The sequence below is a fragment of the Cervus elaphus genome, chromosome 19 (genome assembly GCF_910594005.1).
Source record: "Cervus elaphus chromosome 19, mCerEla1.1, whole genome shotgun sequence".
Taxonomy (NCBI): domain Eukaryota; kingdom Metazoa; phylum Chordata; class Mammalia; order Artiodactyla; family Cervidae; genus Cervus; species Cervus elaphus.
Window position 1 is genome coordinate 76,160,213 of NC_057833.1, and position 23,566 is coordinate 76,183,778.

Sequence of the window (23,566 nt, forward strand, 5' to 3'; positions counted from 1 at the left end):
CAACAGAAGGGTGTCATTAGATGCATCAGAGGGCTGGGGGACAGTGGGTGATGTCAGAGAGGGAAGTGGGGATAAAGGGAGAAATAAATAAAATGAGAGAGAAGGAGGAAAGTGGGGGATAAGATGGATTAGGAGATTAGGACTGATATATATACATGACTGTGTATAAGATACACATTAATAATGTATGTACAAAATAGCTGAGAAAAGAAGAGAAGCTAAAGGCAAAGGAGAAAAAGTAAGATAAACCCACCTGAATGCAGAGTTCCAAAGAAAAGCAAGGAGAGATAAGAAAGCCTCCTTCAGTGATCGATGCAAAGAAATAGAAGAAAATAATAGAATGGGAAAGACTAGAGATCTCTTCAAGAAAATTAGAGCTACCAAGGGAACATTTCATGCAAAGATGGGCACAATAAAGGACAGAAATCGTATGGACCTGACTGAAGCAGAAGATATTAAGAAGAGGTGCCAAGAACACACAGAAGAATTATACAAAAAAGATCTTCATGATCCAGATAATCACAATGGTGTGATCACACACCTGGAGCCAGACATCCTAGAATGTAAAGTCAAATGGGCCTTAGGAACCATCACTACGAACAAAGCTAGTGGAGGTGATAGAATTCCAGCTGAGCTATTTCAGGTCCTAAAAGATGATGCTGTTAAAGTGCTGCACTCAATATGCAGCAAATTTGGAAAACTCAGCTGTGGCCACAGGACTGGAAAAGGTCAGTTTTCATTCCAATCCCAAAGAATGTTCAAACTACCGCACAACTGCACCCATCTCACACACTAGCAACGTAATGCTCAAAATTCTCCAAGCCAGGGTTGCTTCAACAGTATGTGAACTGTGAACTTCCAGATGTTCAAGCAGGATTTAGAAAAGGCAGAGGAACCAGAGATCAAATTGCCAACATCCATTGGATCATTGAAAAAACAAGAGAGTTCCAGAAAAACATCTAATTCTGTTTTATTGACTATGCCAAAGCCTTTGACTGTATGGATCACAACAAACTGTGGAAAATTATTCAAGAGATGGGAATACCAGACCACCTGACCTGCCTCCTGAGAAATCTGTATGCAGGTCAGGAAGCAACAGTTAGAACAGGACATGGAACAACAGACTGGTTCCAATTTGGGAAAGGACTGCCTCAAGGCTGTATATTGTCACCCTGCTTATTTAACTTACACGCAGAGTATATCATGTGAAATGCCGGGGTGGATGAAGCACAAGCTGGAATCAAGACTGCCGGGAGAAATATCAATAACCTCAGATATGCAGATGACACCACCCATATGGCAGAAAGCAAAGAAGAGCAAAAGAGCCTCTTGATGAAAGTGAAAGAGGAGAGTGAAAATTTGGCTTAAAACTCAACATTCAAAAAATAAAGATCATGATATCCAGTTCCATCACTTCATGGCAAATAGATGGGCAAACAATGGAAACAGTGGCTGACTTTATTTTGGGGGGCTCCAAAATCACTGCAGATGGTGACTGCAGCCATGAAATTAAAAGACACTTGCTCCTTGGAACAAAAGTTATGACCAACCTAGACAGCTTATTAAAAAGCAGAGAGGCATTGCTTTGCTGATAAAGGTCCATCTAGTTAAAGTTATGGTTTTTCTAGTAGTCATGTATGGATGTGAGATTTGGACTATAAAGAAAGCTGAGCACTGAAGTATTGATGCTTTTGAACTGTGGTGTTGGAAAAGACTCTTGAGAGTCCCTGGGACTTCAAGGAGATCAAACCAGTCAATCCTCAAGGAAATCATTCCTGAATATTCATTGGAAGGCTGATGCTGAAGCTGAAACTCCAATACTTCAGCCACCTGATGCGAAGAACTGACTCATTGGTAAAGACCCTGATGCTGGGAAAGGCTGAAGGCAAGAGAAGTGGATGACAGAGGATGAGATGGTTGAATGGCATCACCAACTCAATGGACATGATTTGGGCAAGCTCTGGGAGTTGGTGATGGACAGGGAAGCCTGCAGTCCATGGGGTCGCAAAGAGTTGGACATGACTGAGCAACTGAACTGAACTGATCTGAATGCACAAAATGGGCTTCCCCGGTGGTACAGTGTAAAAAATCCACCTGCCAATGCAGGAGACTCAGGTTTGATCGCTGGGTCAGCAAGACCCCCTGGAGAAGGAAATGGCAACAGGCTCCAGTATCCTTGCCTGGAAAATTTTATGGAAAGAGGAGCCTGGCGGGCTACTGTCCATGAGGTCGCAAAGAGTTTGACACGGCTGAGAGAGTGAGCACAAACACATGTATAAGATAGATAACTAATGAGGACCAACTGTAGAGCAGAGGGAACTCTACTCAGCGTAATTCAAGGAAGGGATATATGTAAACATGTAAACATATATGTAAACATATGTAAACATGATTCACTTTGCTGTACAGCAGAAACTAAGGCAACACTGTATTTTTTCCCAATACAATTTTTTTAATTAATTAGTTAATTAAATGAGGGCGGCCTGGGCCATGGCAGGTCACCTCTGCCCCTAGTCCAGAGGTTCTGACCACTGAAGATGGTGGTCCTCTTGCTCTCTGTCCCTCCCTGGCTCCACCAGGGCTTGCCTCCCGTTCATCCACTCACCTGACCTTCCTTCCTACAATTCTTGTCCCAGGCCCGCCTGGTGATAGTTCTTATTAAAGGGGCAGTGAGGGGCCTGCCCCTCTGCTGGTTTCCCTGGCAACCGATGAGCCCACCTGGTTCAGTGGCCCCTGTTAACTGATAACCTCCCCCTGCCCCTGGGAGCAAAGCTTCCCACCAGGACCTGCTGCCTTGGCAGCACTGTGAGTGTGGGTGTACCCCAGGACCCTGCTCCCAATGTGTAAGCCCCCCATCCATTAAACCAACGATGTCTGTGTTGCTGACTCTGGGTGCTTTCTTGGGTCTTGAAACTGGGCAACTGCAGGGCTTGTAGGCCTGCTGGGGGACAGCCGGACAGGGAGGAAAGGAAGGAGTGGGTCGAGGAGCAGAGACGTGGGAAGACTTGCCCCTCAGGGGGAGGGAGACTGTGTGTCTGTCCCGTCCTGGAGGCGAGCCCAGAACCTTCCACGAAGTCCTCATCTCCCCGTGAAATATGAGAAGGGGGATGCAAGGGTTAATAGTCCGTCACCTGTCGCTCTGGCTAAGCCATGAGAAGAACAGCATAGGTAAAGAATAAAAGCCAGATATAGCAACTAAGTATAATCTAAAGAAAAAGTCCATCGGGCTGATTAGTTGGGGTTGTCATGCTTTGATAAGCTAAGGAGGAACACGGTGTGGACCTTGGAACGCCAGGTCAGTGCAAGTTCAGAACGCTGCTTGTGCACACACTGATGGTTCTTCCGATGTTCCTGTGAAGATTGCTGCCCCCGGCCGTGTGATGCCCTTAGGACTAGGAGGTAACATAAAAGTACAGAGAAGAGCATGAACTCTGGGATGTGACTGGGGGCATGGGAACCTTATGTTATCTAAAAACCAGACACTTTCTGCATACCGAGAGCTCAATAAAAGCGATGTGGACTCCGTCAGCAGGGCTCTTGATCCTAGAGGTCATGAGTCCCCTGGTCCCATCTTTAAAACACTAATACAGTATACTAACACACATATATGGAATTTAGAAAGATGGTAACGATGACCATGTGCGAGACAGCAAAAGAGACACAGATGTAGAGAAGTCTTTTGGACTCTGGGAGAAGGCAAGGGTAGGATGATTTGAGAGAATAGCATTGAAACATGTAAATTATCATATGTGAAACAGATCACCAGTCCAGGTTCGATGCATGAGGCAGGGTGCTCAGAGCTGTAGCACTGGGATGACCCTGAGGGGAGGGATGGGGATGGGGAGGGAGGTGGGAGGGAGGTTAAGGATGGGGAACACATCTACACCCATGGCTGATTCATGTCAATGTATGGCAAAAACTACTACAATATTGTAACGTAATTAGCCTCCAATTAAAATAAATGAATGAATTAAAAAAAAAAAACTTTAATTCTGTCTCTAGTTTCCTTTTTCCAAACTGTGCAGTAACCAATTTCAGTCACTACCTGCTGCGCTGGCTGCAGCAAGTGGAGCCCAATGTGGGGCTCGAAAGTGAAGGATTGCCGAGAGAGAAGCTAAAGTTGAACAATCGCAGCAGGGTCCGAGGAAGAGTGGGGTGAGGCCTCTGGAAATCCCCCTTTGCAGTAAGTAACACTCTCTCAGGCATTGAAACCGGGGTTAAGCATGGAAAATTCAGAAAGCTTGGAACAACACCGGCTGTATATACGCCTTGTAAGGCAGCTTTTAAAAGAGGCGGGGCAGCGGGGTGGAGTAGGGGGCAAAAATCAGTGAGGGCCGGCCATTGGAGCTTTTACAAACCATTGAGAAACATTGCTGGCGGTTCCCTTCTTTAGATTTAGGAACATGGGAAAACGTAGGTAGTGAGTTAGAGAAACTTCTTTGCAAGGGAGTGCCCTTGCCTGCATCTATCCGGTCAACTTGGACACTGATAAAATCTGTTTTGGAACCTCTTCAGACCCCTAAAAGCTCAGAAGGGAGTGAGGATGAAAGTGAAACCCCATCAGAGGGAGGACCTGAATATACAGAGCCCGAAGGGGTAGAACAAGCTGCACCTCCTTCTGTGTCTTTGCTTAAGAAAGAGGAATTTCCTCTGCCTCCTCTTCCTCCCCCTCTCGTCTTAACTGCTGGAGCAGCTCAAGCTTTTCCTTCCTTAGGACAGATAGCAGTTCTGTCGCCCCTCCAGAAAGGCTTTTGGCAGGCTCGACAGGAGGGTTGATTTGGAGGTTATGGCTATGGCATTTCCATTGGCAATATATGAATGGATAGCTCCTGGGACAGATCCTAATAATCCTAGTGGGGTGTATGAGGCTATACACAAGCAGATTCAAAATATTAAAGGAACGTAAGCAAGCTGTTCAGAATTATGGAGTAAATTCTCCTTTCACCTTGGGAATAGTGCAGGGACTAGCTGACGGTTCCCGTTTGATTATGGTGGCTCATGACCAAGCCAGGGAGATCCCCATCTCTTCAGATCAATTGATAGGCAGTGGAAATTGGGGGAGAACTCAAGATCAAGTGCTTATGGAACAGGTGAGGCGACACTACATAAGAGCCTGGGAGAGAACAGAGGTTAAAGGACAGGCTTTCTTTACTTTAAGAGAAGGCTTCACCACCCCAGAGAGACAATTCCTGCTGGGACAACATCTTATCAGTCAGGCCACCCCTGTCATCAGAGCCCATTTGAACACTCTTTGGTTTATTTTTTAGCTATGAAACTATGACTACAAAAAAGAGAGATGACATTTTGGACACTGAATGGCCAGGATATTCTTTAGACTCCAGAGAAAACTGGTTAAAATAAAATCTTTTTTGAAATTGCAAAACCGGTTCTTCTTGCATGTACAATTAGGAAAAAGTTGGCTTGTTAAAATACTTTTTAGGAGCTCCAATTCTGCCTGAGAAACAAAAACGGGCCTGGGAAAAAACCTGAAGTTAACTCTTATCATGTCCTTGGGATACACAGCCCACTCTATCTGGAACTCCAGCCATGAACAAATTGGTAGAACTCAAACCAAGAAAAAAAAATGAAGGGGCAAAGAGACATTTTAAATTTCAAGAGGAAAACTGTGAGATCTCTGTCTGTCTGTCTGTCTAAATTTATCTGTATCTCAGTGTGTGTCTTTGTTTTAGGATAATATGAGGTTAACTTATAAATGAGCTCTATTTAATTTCAGGTTCACATGAACTGAGAAATATTCAATATTAAGTAACATTAATGTTTTGTTTGTTAGGCTAATTATGTCTTGAGTCATCAACATTGTGTAATACTTTTATTGTGCTTAGGCTTAATATAAATTAAATATGTCGACAAGGAAAGTAACTTGAGTGAAGGAACTTTAAAAATACACACACACACAAATATATATGAGATGAAAACTTTTAGATAAACTCTACTAAAAACAATTATATTTTAGAAATGTCTATCTAAAATAATCTCTGAGGACTGGGGTAACCTAAATTTCTAGGGCTGTGCTAAACTAAATGATAAAAGTTTATTAAATCGCTAGGTCATTGCAAATAAATTAAGATTTTTGAAACATTAATTACTGAACACTAACAGAGAAACTAAAGAGACAGTGGATTATTAATAAATATGTTTAGTGCCATCCTGAGATGTTCTCTATTAAAAAAAAATTAAAACTGGTATTTATGTTCACCAATCTACAAAATGCTAATAGAAAAGACAGTTCATGGTTTCTTAAGGAAAATGAGATTTATGTTTTTAATAAAAAAGGTATGAAAAATAAAATTTCAGTCTACTAAAAAGTGAGACTAAACTTGCAGGTGGTTATTCACTAAATAGATAAAGTGATGAATACAAAAAGTGTAAAAAAGGTTTGTGGCAAGTGAAAGAAGAGTTTTGTGCATGGTACATTTTCTTAAGACATAAACTGCCTTTGAAGTCTTATTGGTACTGTGACTAAGTAAAAAACTATTATTTCACAGTGAATATAAGCTGGTACCAATCTGGAATTTGGTTTTCTCTTCCTGTTAAAAGAACAAAGTTTTCTTGGAATATGGCTTTTGATAACAGATTATGTAAATTTCTTTGTCTTTAAGTGATTCATACTTGCTTATAAAATCTTTTGTTACTTTGATAAAATGAATGTTATTTCACAATGATCTATGGAGACTATGGCAAACATGCACAAAGATCATTCTGCTTCTACAAAATTAACCCTTCATCAGGAAATTTAAAAAGGATAAACAATGGTTTTAAACCAAACAGTCAGGGCTATGGGAAGTCCAAGATGGCCACTTGGCTTTTCCTGGGTCCCTGACAAACCTCACTTTTATTTCATAAGCTAAAGCCTTTCCTGGCTTCAGGGTTGATATCTCACAATAGGAAAAAAAAAAAAAAAGGTTAAAATGTGTTTTCTACAGTCTCCAGTGACTGGGACATCCACTTTGCTGGACAGGTCATACAGACATTGGCAAAAAATTTCACAAACTTCTTGTAGACTATCATTTTTACTGATGTCCTTGGTCGTCAGGCAAGGACCACAGAGCAAAGGGATTGGTTACATGAGATTGAACAGACTGCTAAATATGACTACAATTTTCATGACTTTTTGTCTGACATATTTCTGGCTTCTAATTTTTGTTTTCAGATATAAAAAAGCTCTTCTCCTCAAGTCACTAATGGTTTAAAAGAATTTAGTGGTTTACACCTGCGGGTAAAATTAAAACATTTCTCTTTTCTCTTTGCCTCGTCCCTCCAGAAATTGGAGGTATTTGGGCTGTGAACAGCTTCATCAAGGTAAAAAGGACTATCTCCAGACATTTACAAAAATCTCAGAGTATACTGAGGATCTCTAAAAGAAATATCCCCCCCACCCCGACGGATGTCAGGCCTATGGCATCTAATACGTTTCACTGAATCTTCAGTTCTAGTTTTGCTAATTAATATCTGTATTTACTAAGGGGGCTTCCCTGGTGGCTCAGATGGTAGAGGTCTGCCTGCAATGCGGGAGACCTGGGTTCAATCCCTGGGTCGGGAAGATCCTCTGGACAAGGAAATGGTTACCCACTCTAGTACTCTTGCCTGGAGAATTCATGGACAGATGAGCCTGGTAGCCTAGTTCCTTGTGCTTATGTTACACTGTTAAGAGGTTTAATTAAGTTATTCAAAAGGACACTCTATGTTTGTTTCTAAAGATTATCTCAGTAACCAGTCTTTGAATGAAGATCAGATGCTCCAGGATCTACAACCAGCAAATTAACAACAGGCCACAGTCATTTAACAAACCAAGTCAGATGACCTGGAGATGTTACTGAGCTATACCTAATGAAAGTTCTTGACTTAAAGTTCTTACTTATGATTTTACTATTACTGCTAACTATATTGTTTTCTATACTGCCTGTTTCAAAGAGTGTTGTCCCTTACATTATCAAATGTGTGACTGAGCCACTGATATAATGAGAGTATATAGTTCCATATGAAACCCATAGTTATGATGGATGTAACTCATATATCTCTCTTTGGTAAGCTCTCTTACATACATGTGACTATTGATACATTCTCTTAATTTAAATGGACCACTACTCAATCTGGTGAAACTACAAAACATGTACAAAGACATTTATATGCTTGTTTTTCTGTTATAAAACTACCAAAAACTGTAAAAACTGATAGCAGCCCTGTTTATACCAGTAGAGCATTCCAACAATTTCTTAAAATTTGGTCTATAAAACATTCTACCAGCATTCCCTATAATGCACAAGGACAGGCCATAGTGGAGATGGCTAATCAATCACTGAAACATACGATACAAAAACAAAAAAGGGGGCGATGCCATAAGACAATAAACAATATTGAATAAAGCTTTATTTACTGTCAATTTTTTTTAATATTTCAGCACAAACTATGGAAACTGCAGCTGAGCGACATTTTCAGGCTACATCCGCAAATACAGCTAAGCCTGTGATTTGGTGGCAAGACCCACTAATAAATGCTCGGTCACCAGGGAAGTTAATTACATGGGGAAGATGGTTTGCTTGTATCTCCCCAGGAGAAGGTCTAGAACCTGTGTGGATTCCAGCTCACAGAGTAAAACCGAGCAGAAACAGCCAGTGACTCCAGGCAACCTGATCATGGCTATGTTTGCCCTGATAACCATCGCAGTGAGTATTACCCCTGGCTTTGGCAGAAGCAAAGAATTATACCTATTGAGTCTATGTACCTAATTCCCCCACTGCTAAGGCCTGTTAATTGGGCGGATCTATTCCTGTTTATGTTAATGAATCCTCCTGGACCCCTGGTCCAGAAGACAAGCGTTTGCCCTTCATAAAAAGGAAGAGGAGACCCCCTTCAACAGTACTTTGGGTTTTGACACTTGTCCTCTTTGCCTGGGTGCTTACCAGCGCTGTCTTAATCTATCAATCCAGGCTTGGCTTTCTGTAAATTCTTTGGACAGAAACACACTAAGGCTTAACTGCATCTACTTTCTGGATTGCGCTTTGGATATCGAGAAACTAATCAAAATAATCTACCAAATCAGATAGAGCCCTGTGTGAGAACAGATGCATATGGGCCAACCGACAAGATCAAATACACTGGGATAACTGCCGCGGGACTGAGGTGGTGATCTTACTTAATGGTTCCATGGAATTGTCTGGGACCGGTCCCCTAAGGGGTATACACTGTCTAATTGCTTACACCATAACTCATCCTGCAATCCTTATAAGAAGTTGCATTGGCATGTATGTGAGTACAATCATACTACTACTACTACACACTAAGAATATCCCATTATCTGGCATGGCAGGGGCATGTCTTCACCATAGCAACAGCTCGAATCAGGTAAGGCTCAAATATAAATATGGAAGTTGGCCAAAAACCTAAAGAAATATCGAATTTGGGATGGAAATTATTCTCATTCCACAGTTTATACTCTGTCATTCAATACATCAACAAACTGGACGTTTTACACTCAAACTTGTGTTTGAGATCCATACGTGATTATGATTGGCACTATAACTATTAACAAGACAGAAAGGAAACTAACCTGCCAGGATTGCAAACTATATACTTGTTTGATTCAACTTTAACCATTTCTATGTGATGTTGCACAGGTGTTTAGGAGTCTGGCTGCCAGTAACTCAAAGTAGGCCTTGGGAACCCTCCCCTGACATGCATACTTTGCTCACAGTACTAAATACCATTCTGAAAAGATCCAAGTATTTCATTGAGCTCCTTCTTGCCACCGTAACGGGCATTATTGCCATCACCACCACAGTGGCAGTGGCGGGAGTAACTCTCCATCAGATGGTACAAACCACCACTTTTGTGCAGGAGTGGCATAAAAATGCCAGTTCCGCTTGGGGAGCCCAAACTCATATAGATGAGGAGATTAACAACAGATTGGTGGATGTAGAAAGGAACCTACATATTGCAGTGCTACTGTTAGGGGCAGAAGTGCAAAATCTTAAATTACAAATGCATTTAAAGTGTGACGAGAATATTACTACTTTCTGTGTGACCCCCCCAGGAATATAACCAATCTGAACACTCCTGGGAAAATATTAGACGACACTTGCAGGGCTATATGGCTGACAACCTTACTCTAGATGTTAAACAGGCAAAAATCATTGGCATGCAGCATGCTTCTCTTAGACTACTACCAGGAACAGATACACTTCAAGGAATAGCAGAGGGCCCTAAATCATTGAGTCCTCTTGAGTGGACCTGAGGTATCAGAGGTGGTCTCACTAAAACACTACACATGCTTTGTTGTTTCACTATAATCCTCTGTTTAGTCTTCAGAGGCACATGAAAAGTCCCCTGAGAACTAATGAAGAAAGAAGTCGTGAGACCGGCGTATCTTCTGCTAAAAAAACAAAAAGGGGGAAATGCAGGAGTTAATAGTCAGCCGCCTGTCACTCTGGCTAAGTCATGAGAAGAACACCATGGGAAAAGAATAAAAGTGAGATATAGCAACTAAGTATAATCTAAAGAAAAAGTCCATCCGGCTCATTAGTTGGGGTCGTCATGCCTTGCTGAGCTAAGGAGGAACATGATGTGGACCTTGGAACTCCCGCTCAGCACAAGTTCAGAATGCTGCTTGTGGAAACACTGATGGTTCTTCCGATGTTCCTGTGAAGATTGCTGCCCCTGGCTGTGTGATGCCTTTGGTACCAGGAGGTAACATAAAAGTACAGAGAAGAGCATTAACTCTGGGATGTGACTGGGGGCATGGGAACCTTAAGTTATCTAAAAACTGGATACTTCTGCATACTAAGAGCTCAAAATAAGTGATGTGGAATTGATCAGCAGGGCCCTTGATCCTAGAGGTCATGAGTCCCCTGGTCCCATCTTTAGAACCTTAGTTCTGTCTCTAGTTTCCTTTTTCCAAACTGTGTGTTGACCACTTTTGATCCCTACCTGCTGTGCTTGGCTGCAGCAGGGGGAGGCAGGGAGGCCAGAGGACGAAGACCTGCTGTCCAGGCAGATTCCAACCACTGACCAGGTTCCTGAGCAGGAGGAGACTGGCTCTAGAAAATGAGCCGAGTCAGCAGGACTTGTCCGTGCGTGCAAAATCACACGGGAATGGTGGGGAGGCTACACCCAACCCACTGACAGATGGTGTGAACCTAGGGAGAACTGGATTTACAAAGGGAAGGGTCAACTCCATGGAATTCCAGAGCCATGATCAAGGGCCTCCACAGCTATGTCAAGAAATGGGCCATTTTAAGAGAATAGATAATGAAGTGGGCAAAGCCAAGCCACAATGAAGGAGTGGCAGCCCACGGTGGTGGATGCAGGTGGTCTCACTCCGGGGCCTGGGCCATGGGGGTTCAGTGCTCAGAGCCCCAGTTTCCAATGTTCGTTTTGCTCAGTGCCTGACATTGACCTCACACCTCAATGTGATCTTCCTTCTCTGCTGATTCTGAGTGGGTGTGTCACTCACGGTGGCCCGTAGCCTCGGGGACTGAGGAATGTAGGTCAAACTCTGTGCGGAGCCCAAAGTAACAGAGGATTCCAGGGCCCCGAGGCCTGCAGGAGTTGTGTTCTATCCTTGAACCTTGTCCTGAGGCCAGGAAAGCATCCTCTACCCGCCTGTCTGCCAGGCACAGAGGGGCTCTGAAGGTGGCACCTGGACAGGGCGCACCTATCCCTCGGGAGCATCCATTCCCCCAGCCACACCGTGGATAACAGCACAGAGTAAGTGTGGCCGCCAAGCCAGCCCGACCCCATGGAGGATGCCGTCCCCTTTTAATGTTTTATCCATGTAAGAAATCGAATATTTCTTGCCATATCAGTAAACAAGGATGTCACAGTCATCAGCAGTTGCAGCCCTCCTATGAGAGCCAGTGAGCCCTGAGGGAACTCAAGAAGGAAAGAACACCTGCCATCTAGCAGCCATCAGGCTGCAGCCACTTCCTACGGTGAGCTCTGAGGAACTCAGGACACAAACCAGGATACTGGGCCAGAGAGCTGAGGCGCATATAAAAGGAATGATTTCAGTGAACCTAGATTCTTGCATCTTCCCATACATGGAAAAGTGCTAAATTCCTTAACTTGGGATATCTGGTTTTCTTTAAATAATGGTCATCTTTTGATGTTCAGACTACCTGCCTTTTGTTGCAAAACTTCTACATAACCTGGCTCCTCCCCTTGCCTCCTCAGAGTTTCTCTCTCAGAGCTCCTTGAGATGCTGTCTCCCGGACCTGAAGTCCTAAAATTTCCCTCCGAATAAAACATAACTCTCAACTTTTAGGTTGTGAATATTTTTTAAGTCAACACACGTGAGTGTTAAACTACAAATCACAAGACACAACCTCCACACTCTGGGTCCACCAGACTCCTGAGCAGTCAAGAGTTCCCCCAGAGCTGAGCCTGCAAGCCAGTAGGATCCAGGACACAGCTTCTGGCTTTCAGCACCACCTTTGGTTCCCAATAACTCAACGTGCTTCGTCACAAGGGAGGATGACAGGGCCTCCCTGCTCCCCTGGTGGGAATCAGAAACCACATGAATGAGCCCGTATAAAAAGATCAGGTCAGAGGCAGCTCTTGGAGGCAAGCCCTCACCCGGAACAGACTCCCATTTTGTATAAAATTGGAGAAAATGAGAAAGTCAGCCCTTTGAGAGCAGATCCATTCCCTTAACACACACGGTCTCCCCCAGGGCACTGGCCTCATCCATAATCCACATGCAATAAAATCCATCTGATTACAAGCAAATTCACTGTGAAAAATCCTACTTAAAATAAAAACACTTCAGTCATAGTCAATATCTAAGAAGTTCTTTTTTTTTTCTGGCCATAAAAGGTAAACAAGTTTGAAAAGCAATGGTTTTTATAACATTTTAAAATCATCACCTGGCTCTTTATACCTGTGACAATTAATTTTGTATCATTTATTTCTGTTAAAAGTATATCAGCTAACTATTTACTATTTACTGCTCACATCACTACAACGAGATTGTGGGAAAAGGAACAGGTGATGACTTCAGGGTCCCACACATTTTCCAATGTAATTTTTAGTGGATATTTTGTAATTTCACTTCATCCCCTATTCCAGTGTGAATTTTTAATGCATCCTGCATACAAAGCTTGCTTTCCTAACATCATGGCTTGCTTGGGGTCTCATGGGGTGTGAGCAGGGCAATGGAGTGGGAACTAGGGGAGAGGATTCTTCCTCCTCCTCCTCCTCCTCTTTCTCATCAACATAAACGGCAGTAGAGACCACAGCCCAGTCTCACCGCTGCAGCAGGGCTGCAAGTCCTTGCCTTGACCCCACCGTGGTACCCACCTTTGAGGATGGGTTTCTTGCCGATGCTCTGGATGCTGTAGACCGCGCTGGACAGGTGCACTTCTGGGATGAGCTCTGCCAGCAGGTACCCGGAGTACCAGGCACACAGGGAGACGAAGATGAAGAACACTGCCTTCAGGGTGCCTGTGGACAGACAGACAACAAGACGCATGTGGGTGCCCCCACCTGCTCTCCTGACCCCATCCAGGCCTTCCTGATAGCACCCCTGAGTCTTGGCAGAATGCCCCGTGGGGAATTCCTCAGGACGGTGGGCTGGCAAGGGCCTGGGGGCACTCAGTGGAGCCCATCGGCTTCCAAGCACAGCCAGAGGGGAACAGGATCGGGTGACGTGAGCAGGTAACAGGAGTGGGATGTGAAGGAGGTCGGGCTGAGGTTCCCATCTGCTGCTGTGCTGGTGAGCTTCCTCACGGGCTCACATCAAGGACTCGTCAGGTGGCCCTGACACCTGGCCTTGGGACAGAAGAGGCCCTTCCCTCCAGAGCCCATGGGACTTAGGAAGCTCCTGGTAGCAGACAGAAACCCGGAGGGTGGCGGAGGCGCCCTGGTTTGTTTACTGTGTCACCAGTGCTGAGGGTGGGACCTGGCACCCGTGAGCACGCAGTCACCCTTGTGACACTGGAAATGGTCCCCAGACTGTCATTATCCTCAGACAAGGCTGGAGGGACACCCACGGTTCCTGGTGAAGGATGTTGTTGAGTCCTGCTGCAGGCCACAGGTGCGAGGCTTTGCACCGATCACACGGAAGTGGAAGCAGAATTCAGAATCAAGGTCAACTCTGAAGCTGACTGAGCCCCATTTAAACCATTGCCTAAGCCCCCGATCATTACTAACCAGCTTCCTGCCTCCCAGTTAGACAAAATGCCCACTCCAGTAAACACACTGTGCTTTGCTCAGTCGCTCAGTCGTGTCTGACTCTTTTCGACCCCACTGACTGTATCCTGCCAGGCTCCTCCGTCCATGGGATTCTCCAGGCAAGAATACTGGAGTGGGTTGCCATGCCCTCCTCCAGGGGATCTTCCCAACCCAGGGAGGGAACTCAGATCTCCTGCACTGCAGGCAGATTCTTTACCATCTGAGACACCAGGAAAGCCCAAGAGTACTGGAGTGGGTAGCCTATCCCTTCTGCAAGAGGATCTTCCCAATCCAGGAATCGAACTGGGGTCTCCTGTGCTACAGGTGGATTCTTTACCAGCTGAACTACCAGAGAAGCCCAAATACCCTACAGCACCCCAACCAATCACCTAATGCTAACCTTCCAGCAGTAATTTTGTCTTGAGGCTACAATAATTGGCTATTGACCCATGAAAACTGTTGACTCTCCCTGGTCTTTCAGGAGTTGTTGGCCCACTGAGCAGCTCCTAATGCCCACATTATCTCTGCTCTTTGCTTTTAGTAATAAACTCACTCCCTTCTGAAATGCTCTGTGTCTGGAAATTCTTTTCCAAACCGCGCTCAGATTGCCTCCACAGACATCTCTGGAGAGACTCTGTCTGTTTGACAGACTCCAGGATCCTCCTCTGAACTCCTGGGGACAAGGCAGTGACCCACTCTTAGGTTCCTAGAGGCCTGGGGGATAGCTCTGTCCCTCCACAGACAAGTTTTTTAGATTTTACTCCATAAAGAGTCCACAGATCAGGACTGTGCAGCATTCCCCAAACTGCCAAGATCCAGGGATGGCCCAAGACCCTGCACAAGGGGACTCAGGGATGTCCCCCATCAGTGTTTAGGTCCAGTCCTGAGAAATAACAAGAGGACGAATGGATGGATGGAAGGATGGAGGAAGGGAGAGAGGGAAGAAAGAGAGGGAGAAAGGAATGGAGGATGAGGGTAAAACAAGAGGCGGGGAGGGGAAGGCAGGGGAAGAGCCTGCCCACCGGACCCCACACCTCCTCACTGTCTTCTTTCTGTTCCCTCTCAGGCAAAGCATCCGGAAATAACTGTACCCTGGAGTGGCTCCAGGTCTCACCATCCCCCTGCGCTCTAGGCAGCTGAGCTGGTCGAGGCCTCCAGAGCCTCTAGGCTGCCAGCCCCAGGCCCCTTGGATGGCTCTGCCCCGTCCACACCCTCCCTGGACAGCATACACCCTCCTGGAGGCGGGAGGTTCCCCCGTCCTGGGCAGACTAGCCTCCTCTGCTGGCTTTTCCCTTCTGTGTCTCTCCGCAGGATCTCAGATGAGCTCACACGGACCGTCCTCCGAGCTCTGGACAAGGCTGCCCTGTCGGGAGCCGTTATGGGAGGTCCCGCCCGTGACGAAGTCATTAAGAACATACCGGGCAGGCAAGGCCGTCCGAGACCCCCATCCATGACGAGGTCACAAGGAAAATACCTGACAGGCAAGGCCGTCTAGGATAAGGGACCCTCCAGGTTGGCTTCGGCCTCTGCCCCACCCTATATAATCCCCCCTTTTTCTGCTGTTGTTCTTGTTTGCCCTGCTGCGGATTCTTGTGTTGCCTGCCGAGAGCTCTCCTGCTCCTCTTTCACTGAATAAAGACCAACTTAAAACCCTAATTAATAAATCTCCTGGACGCTGGTACCCTATGAAGGGGCCAGGGATGAAGGAAATGCTTCAGTTCAAACCCTTTAGCTGGCATTCTGGCTTGTTTGATAAATGTGTGCTCTCATTGCACAAAATGCTCATGATTGTTCTAAACATAGTACGCTAACAAAAGAAACTATTAAGCATAGGCCCTGTCGCGGGGTGAGAAAAGCTCCACAAATATTATAGCCACAAATGTGCCTAATAGAAAATAGTTTAGATAGAGATTAGCTGGCAACTTCTTGCAGGTAATTAACTTTTACACTAAGAGCCTGTTTTGTGCCATATCTGCTGTTTTTGAAATCCTTTGCATTTCTGTTCTGTAAAAAATGTAATCCTATCTAGCTCCCTTGGAGATGACACCTAATAGAAAGAAAATAGATTAACCACAAATAAGACAGGGTCGGCTACTGAAGTTGCTTAAAGTTGTACCAGGTGCAAGCCATAAATTGTCAACAGGCCTGAAAGCCAAAAGATATTATACATAGAGATTAACCATAAAAAAGGCCCTAATAGGCACAGAGCCCTTTGGGGGGTGAGGAAGCCCTATTAGAGAATACAAAAAATATTGTTTTAAAAGTTGTTATTAGATCAACGTTTGATTGATGTTAATGTGCTGAGGTTGTGCAGTGGAAACTATTGTTAATATAGTTAAAGATATAGTAAAATAAGAGTTTAGCCCTAGTGTAAAAATAATAAGATAATTGTTAGTTTTAACCAGGAGTGCTAAACAGGGGCTGCCTCTCCAGAGCCACAGAGTCTTTGTGTGTTAAACTTTTTAGATAAATTTAGCTGAGAATTTCTGAAAAAAGACTGACTTTATGTTAACAGGATTGTATTTCTATTATGTTACAACTTGCTGTACCATGAGACTGCCACTTTTCTGTTTTCTGCTAACCTCAAGGCCAGAAGATAATGTACAAAAAATCTATGGGAAAAGACTCTCATAAACAAAAAGTATACAGAGCACACCTGGTTTCGTGAAGGACAAGCTGATATAATGTTAAACTAAGTCTGTGTGCTTATCTGTCCCTTAGAAATGTACCAACTTAGGGTATAAAGGCTATGGTGAAAAATAAAGCAACTGCCAGACACTGCTGCATATTCCTGGTCTGGTCTCTTTCTTTCTCTCTCTCTCTCTCTCCCTAGCAGACTTGGCCCTATCAAGGCCGGTCCTACATGTCTCTCTCTCACCGACGCCGTTCATCCTGAAGGTTCCCCTGGATCCTGCTGGGGCTGGACCCCGGCACTGCCCCCTTGCTGACCTGTCAGCACCCAGGATGCCTCGCAGGGCCTCGAAGGCCCCAGACGAAACCCTTGATCCTCCCCAGCTCCCCAGTCTGCTCCTGCCCCACATCTTGCCCAGGACAGGCTCCAACGTCTGGGCCTCTTCCCAATTCCACATGTCTCCTGCCAGGCTTTGGTGGAATCCACTGGCCAGGCTGCTGGGGCCCCGCCACAGACCTCTCTTCATCTCTATGGCTTCTGTCTTCCCAGGTCCCCCATCCTGGCTCTTCTTTCTCCCTGGTAGTGAACCTAGATGCTCCCCATGGTGGGTGCTGACTTATCACTGGAGTGCAATAAAGAATGGGCTTCCCAGGTGGTGCTAGTGGTAAAGAATCCACCTACTAATGCCGGAGATATAAGAGACATGGGTTCAATCCCTGGGCTGGGAAGATCCCCTGGAGGAGGAAATGGCAGCCACTCCAGTATTCTTGCCTGGAGAATCCCATGGACAGAGGAGCCTGGTGGGATACAGTCCATAGGGTCGCCAAGAGTTGGACACAACTGAAGTGATTTAGCCTGCACCCATGCACATAATAAAGGATACATCTCATCTTTATCCCAGTTCCTGGCACAGAATTCCTCAAACTCTGATAACTTCCTGATTGGAGTGTCTGCTGTGGTTCATTCGGGGCCCCTTTCATCCACACCAGAATTTATGCTAATGAGGTGGGTCCTGGGATAGTTTCCAGGGAGGGTGGCTGGCCATACCAGAAAGACCCCGCCCACACCTCAGACCCACTCTCAAACCCCAGGAGAGGGGAGAGAAAGGAGGCCAGCTCAGTCATGTACCAATGATGTAATAAGATCCCAGTGAAACTTGGAACTCAGAAACTTGGGGGGTTTCCTGGCGGAGAACACACAGATGTGCCAGGAGGGGACGTATCCCGATTCCCAGGGGTGTGGGTATGGGACTTTTGCTCTGGGCCCTCCAGGTCTTTGCTGATGGCCATGCCTGCTGCTCAGTTGTGTCCCACTCTTTGTGACCCCAAGGGCTGTAACCTGCCAGGCTCTTCTGTCCATGGGATTCTCCAGGCACGAATACCCGAGTGGCTTGCCACTTCCTCCTCCAGGGGATCTTCCCAACCCAGGGCTCAAACCTGTGTCTCTTGCATTGACAGGCAGATTCTTTACCACTGCACTACCTGGGAAGCCCTGCATTTGGCTGGTCCTCCTGATTTGTATCCTAAAGGATAAAACTGCAATCGCAAATACAGGAGTGCTTGCAGTGTTTCTGTGAATCGTTCCAGAACTGCCCCTGCCCTAGGAGTTGTGGGAAGCCTCTGTTTTGTAGCCGGCTGCTCAGAAGTGTGGGTGGCTCCTGAAGCCTGTGGCTGGCATCTGAAGACAGGGCAGCTCGCAGGGTGCACAGCCCTTAGCCCCTGCGTTCTGTGGGTGGTGGGTGTCAGAGGTGAACTGAATGGCTGGACACTTAGTCTGTGTCAGAGGGCTGGTGTCTCCCCACCCAGAGCCCTGAGCAGAGACCAGTGGGTATTCCCCAGGCCCCTTTCCCACTCTCCAGAGCCCAGTCCTGGGTATCCTCTTTCTCTGGCCATGATGAAATGCAAACCTCTGTCAGTCTGGCCATGTCGAGCCCCGGATCTCAGCTCCTTCTTCATTCCTAATACCTAGAGATTCCCTCCCCCCCATCCCCCTCCCCCACCGACCTGGACTAACATGGGGTGGGTTATATCCGGTCAGTTCTGCAGGTGCTTGGGGGGGGGGGGGGGGGGGTTGTCTGGTTAGCTTAGGTAGTCACCTGGTGAAACAGGACCCCTCTGCCTCACCTGGATCATTTAGTCATGTTTTCAAGTGCATATTTCAATATCAATTCCCTCTTTTTTCCAACCATGCAGTTTCTGAGAAGGTTAGAATGTAATGCAGAGAAGGCTGGGAAATGACTGAGACAGAGTGGTTATTGCAGCCCCTACCACAGGGACCTCTCCAAGCTGGAGAAACCAGCCATAGAAAACACAGCGAGAGCCCAGGGGGAGCTGGCATGCTGTCCCGGAAACCCCTTTGTCTGTTCTGAGCTCCAGCCTCGCCGACCCGCTGCTGAGCTGCCCGTTACATCTGCACCCTGGGGATGAGTTTGTCCCTCTGCCTCCAGGGCGCCCACCTCCAGACCCTGGCCATCTGTTCCTTCAAAGGCCCCAGCGCAGATCTGTGGCCTCCTGGGTGTGGCCTGCGCGGGCACCCTCAGGTCAGCCCATAGGCGCTGCCCACCACGTCTCCCCTCCAGGTCTGCGCCGCACACCAGGGATGGGGTGAGGGTCACAGGGGACAGGCTGCTGCATGCGCCCTGAGTGAACTGTGGGATGCGACTGCTGGAAACATGGATTTGGCATCAACAGAGTCTCAGGTTCGAAAACAATAGTTCACTGTGTCCCACGTGTCAATTCACAGACAAGTGTTGTATTTGAAGAAAACTGGCAAAGTGGAGGTTATTCAGATCTTCTCAATGTCACACGTGAGATCTTTGAGCAAAGAGTTGCTGTTTGGTTTGGAGGAGACTGAAAGGGAGCGGGGTGCCACCTCTCTGATGCCCTTTTGCTTGGAAGGGAGGCATGGTTTTGTCCCCACGTGAAGCAGGACAAACCGGTGGCAGTGACGAGGAAGATAATGAAGAGAGAATAAAAGCCCAGACATCCTCACACAAGGAATCATGAACTTGGAACTTAAACATTTTCCAGGGGCTCCTAGGAAGGCTATAAAGAGTCTGTGCTCCGGGGGAGGGTGCAGCTGCTGACCCCCAGGCCAGGTTTCCCACAGTGACTGGGAGGAGCCATGATCTGCAGCCAGAACCCTCCTGGGGAGGGCGGGCAGATCCAGCAGCACGCACTGGGACCAGTTTACGGTAAGAAGATGAGGCATGGGTGGGTGGTGGAGCCAGCACCTGGGCCGCGGTGGGGGGCATGGCTGAGGATTCATCTTGGGAAAGGTGGAGGCTCAAGGACTTGGCTAAGATCAGCCCCGGTGCAGGGGGCAGGGCGGGGAGGTCTACCCCAGCAGGCGAGGTCCAGCACCTTCCGATGTGGAGGAGGAGACAGGAAGTACACAGAGTCCAGGAAGTTCTGTGATTCTGTGACCAGGATCTGGCCTTTCCTCATAAGGCAATAAAGTTGTCATCAGCCCACAGACGTGTCCTGAGTGCTTCTACCAGTTGTCACCCATGAGCATTAGAGCAAAGGCCATTCTGGGCACAGGTAGGAAGCTGGAGCTTCCTCCTCAGAGACCCTCTGTTAGAGCGAATGTGTGTATGCCCTCCCCTCGCCCCTCGCCTCAGATGCTCGGGTGTTTCAGGCTGGCGCTGACCACTTAGGCTGGAGGACAAAGCCAGTGCCCACTAAGGCAGGATACTGGTGAGGAGGGTCTCAGGATCCCCCCGCCCATCCAATCCTGAACCCACAAGAGCACACTCAAGAGGGATTCCTTCCACATCAAGTGGACGAGGATGCTGCTTGTTACTGGCAGCCTCCCCACAGGGACTCACATCCCCTGGACCCCCGGAGCAGCCACACCTGCACTTCTTGTCCTTGAGAAGCTGGGGGCGCTGAGGGGTGGGTGAACCAGACTTGGGTTTCAGCGGCTTTGTGGCTCCAGGCCCTGCTGGTCTCAGTGGCCACAACTGTCACAGTCCTGTTGATGAGGCTTTTTGGCAGTAGGGCTGGGAAGTGTCACACCTGAGCATCTCAGCAGGTTTGCAAGGTAACCCACCTTTCAAAGTTCACATGTCAGCACCCGTACTTTTAAGGAATTAGGATGACTGTTCCAGGTAGCTGCCCTTCTCCTTCGGTCTGAGTGTCCTTCCTAGAGGCCTACTCGGGGCAGACCTGGGGCTTGACTGAAGTGTCTAGGGAAATGCTACTTCCACGCATTGTCAGATCCTTAGCTCACAAAATCAAAAGTGGCATAGCCCTGACCTTTTGCGAGTATTCTCTCTGGCAGCCACACCCAGATAAATGACAACTCAGTGTGACTTCAAAGCTTGATGTGAAAGGACCACATAGCTCACAAATGAATCACAAGGACTGTGTGTGAAAAAGTAGTAGGTGGGGGGAAAAGCAATCTAATAATATTCAATTATTTTCCACCAAGTCAGCAGCAAAATCATATAAGTATATACTAAATAACATGTTGTGCTCAGATGCTCAGTCGTGTCTCACTTTTTGTGACCCCATGGACTGTAGCCCACTAGGCTACTCTGTCCACGGGATTCTTCTGGCAAGAATGCTAGAGTGGGGTTCCATTTCCTCTTCCCAGGGATCTTCCCGACCTAGGGATTGAACCTGAACCTCTTTTGTCTCTAGCATTGACAGGCAGATTCTTTACCACTATCGCCACCTGGAAAGCCCAAGTGTACAATGTAGAAATAATGAAAAAAAAATTCTTCCAAAATGGCTGTAATAAAAGTCAGTGCCCCAAGAGATATATTTTTTTCCCCCAAGCAAAGAGGTGCATCTCCTCACATTTATCCTACAAGCCATGCGAGTTACCCAAAGCAGTACTGTTCATAGAAAAATGGTTTTGTAGAAAGCATGGATATTTTACACAAATACAACAAAAGTCTTAAAACTGGGCTTTCCTACATGTTGGGCATGGAGCAGAAAAGCAATGAGCAGGACTTTCTGCTGTGTGGTCACACAACCTGAACGCCTCTCAGGGAGGAAGGAGGTCGCCTGCCACCCAGGCAGGGATGGAGGGCTGACCTCTAGAGAGGCCAGGAGAACGCTCCATTTTTGATCTTTTCATTTCTTCCCACTATGCTGCCACACTCTGGGAGGAATCCATATTTCCTCCAATTACGGAAGAAACAGCAAAATTGACTAGAAAGGGAATGTGTGGCAGGGGCCAGAGGTTCACATGGACCCCAGGGTGCCTGAATTCACAGGCAGGCGGGAGGGCGAGGCACACAGAGGCCACTGTTGGGAAAACGAGTGCTGGGAGATGAAATAGTGTCTTTCTTACTTTTTTTCCCCCAAACATTCTGCAGGCTCAAGTAGTTTGGAGGAGAGGAGTGGGGAGTAGGGCGTCTTATAAAAAGCTACTGGAACTGTCATAAAAGGGACAATGGGGCATTCCTAGTTAATGAGACCCCACTTCCCAGCCACCCGCAGACCGGTGACTTAAAACACTCAGTTTCTTCACTCTTCATAATTCCCTGGGCTCGTCGGGTGGACCTGTGGCTAGGATCCCTGGCTTCGGCCCGAGGGACCCCAAGTGCAGTTCACAAGGACCTCTGACCGGCTCTGACCGGCTCGGGCAGCCCCCTCCCGGCCCAGGAGCGCGGGGGCCTTGAGCACCTCCCGCCTAAGGGCTCGCTGGGTTCCGCTCTAGCTGCGATCAGCCACCCGCTGCTCTCCAGGCAAAGCGTCACAGTCACTGGTTCCCCCCTTTTCTCCGCCCTGCACGCCACTAGGGCGGTGGGGACAGGCGGGAGGGCGGACGAAACCCCAGCCCACTCGCGCCGCGGCTGGATTCGCTTCACGCATTCCTGATCCCCGAAGAGAAGACCCTCCCCGTGCCGCCCCCACCTCTGGCTCCGCGCGGCGGGTCCCAGGAAGGGCGAGGGGGCGACTCTCCCGTGCCGGGCCCCCCTTCCCGTCTCCCTCCGGTGGGGGATTGCACTCACCAGCAGCCACGGGGCGCATCTTCCAGGTGCGGCTCCGGGCCCTCCTGACCCTTGGCCGCAGCTCCGGGCGACAGAGGGAGCCTCGCGAGGGCTGGACTGACCACTGGGCGACACGCCCTGGGGGGCAGGCCGGCGGCGAGGAGGGCGGGCAGACGCGTGTGCTGGTGTGCCAGGCGGGTGCGGGCGGGGCAGGTGAGCGCGGCAGGTGCGCTGGCTGCGCCCCGGAGCTCTGGGTCAGCAGCCCAGGCTGACTAGGGGATCAGAGAGAACCAGAGGGTTTTGCTCTGAAGGAAGGACGCCCTCCCTTTATGGTTGGCGGCTCCAGATCCCAATTGTCTCTCAAGGTCAAGAGACTGCCAAGATTGCCATATTCTGAGTCTTTAAGACGTTCCACCAGAATCCAGGTTCCAAGTCCAGGTCACGGGGGCCACTGTTCTAAGGCTCTTCGCTTCCTCCAGAAGTTTCTGCCCACTGCTGTTTGCACAATCCAGCCTCCTGCCTCTTGCTTCCTCCTTGACTCTGGGAGTTGATCGTGGAAAACAGAACAATGTCCTAGGCCCCATGGTCAGAGTGGCAGGGCTGCAGGTCCTTGAGTTTCCAGGAGGCCAGGCATGCTCGAGTGGGAGGCCAACAGATGTTGGAAGTGAGCTTCCCAGAAGACGCGCCACCTCCAAAGAGAAAGGGCTGTGTCTCCCCCACAGATGGCTTGCACTCCAGACATCCATCAGGTTGTAGGGGCTTTTGAAAGTCACAGTGGACTCAGACTCCCAAGGGCAAGT

The 23,566-nt window shown here is 47.6% G+C and overlaps 1 protein-coding gene across 1 annotated transcript in view; it reads right to left on the minus strand.

Annotated features, from left to right (window-relative positions):
* Positions 1-22,929, minus strand: part of FAM3B (FAM3 metabolism regulating signaling molecule B) — a 57,873-nt gene extending 34,944 nt beyond the window's left edge. The window contains exons 1-2 of the mRNA XM_043873609.1: positions 22,788-22,929; positions 13,315-13,458 (exon numbers count right to left, since the gene is read on the minus strand). Coding sequence (XP_043729544.1) covers positions 13,315-13,458; positions 22,788-22,806 — 163 coding nt within the window. The 5' untranslated portion in view covers positions 22,807-22,929. The remainder of the gene's footprint in view (positions 1-13,314; positions 13,459-22,787) is intronic.
* Between the last annotated feature and the right edge of the window lie 637 nt (positions 22,930-23,566).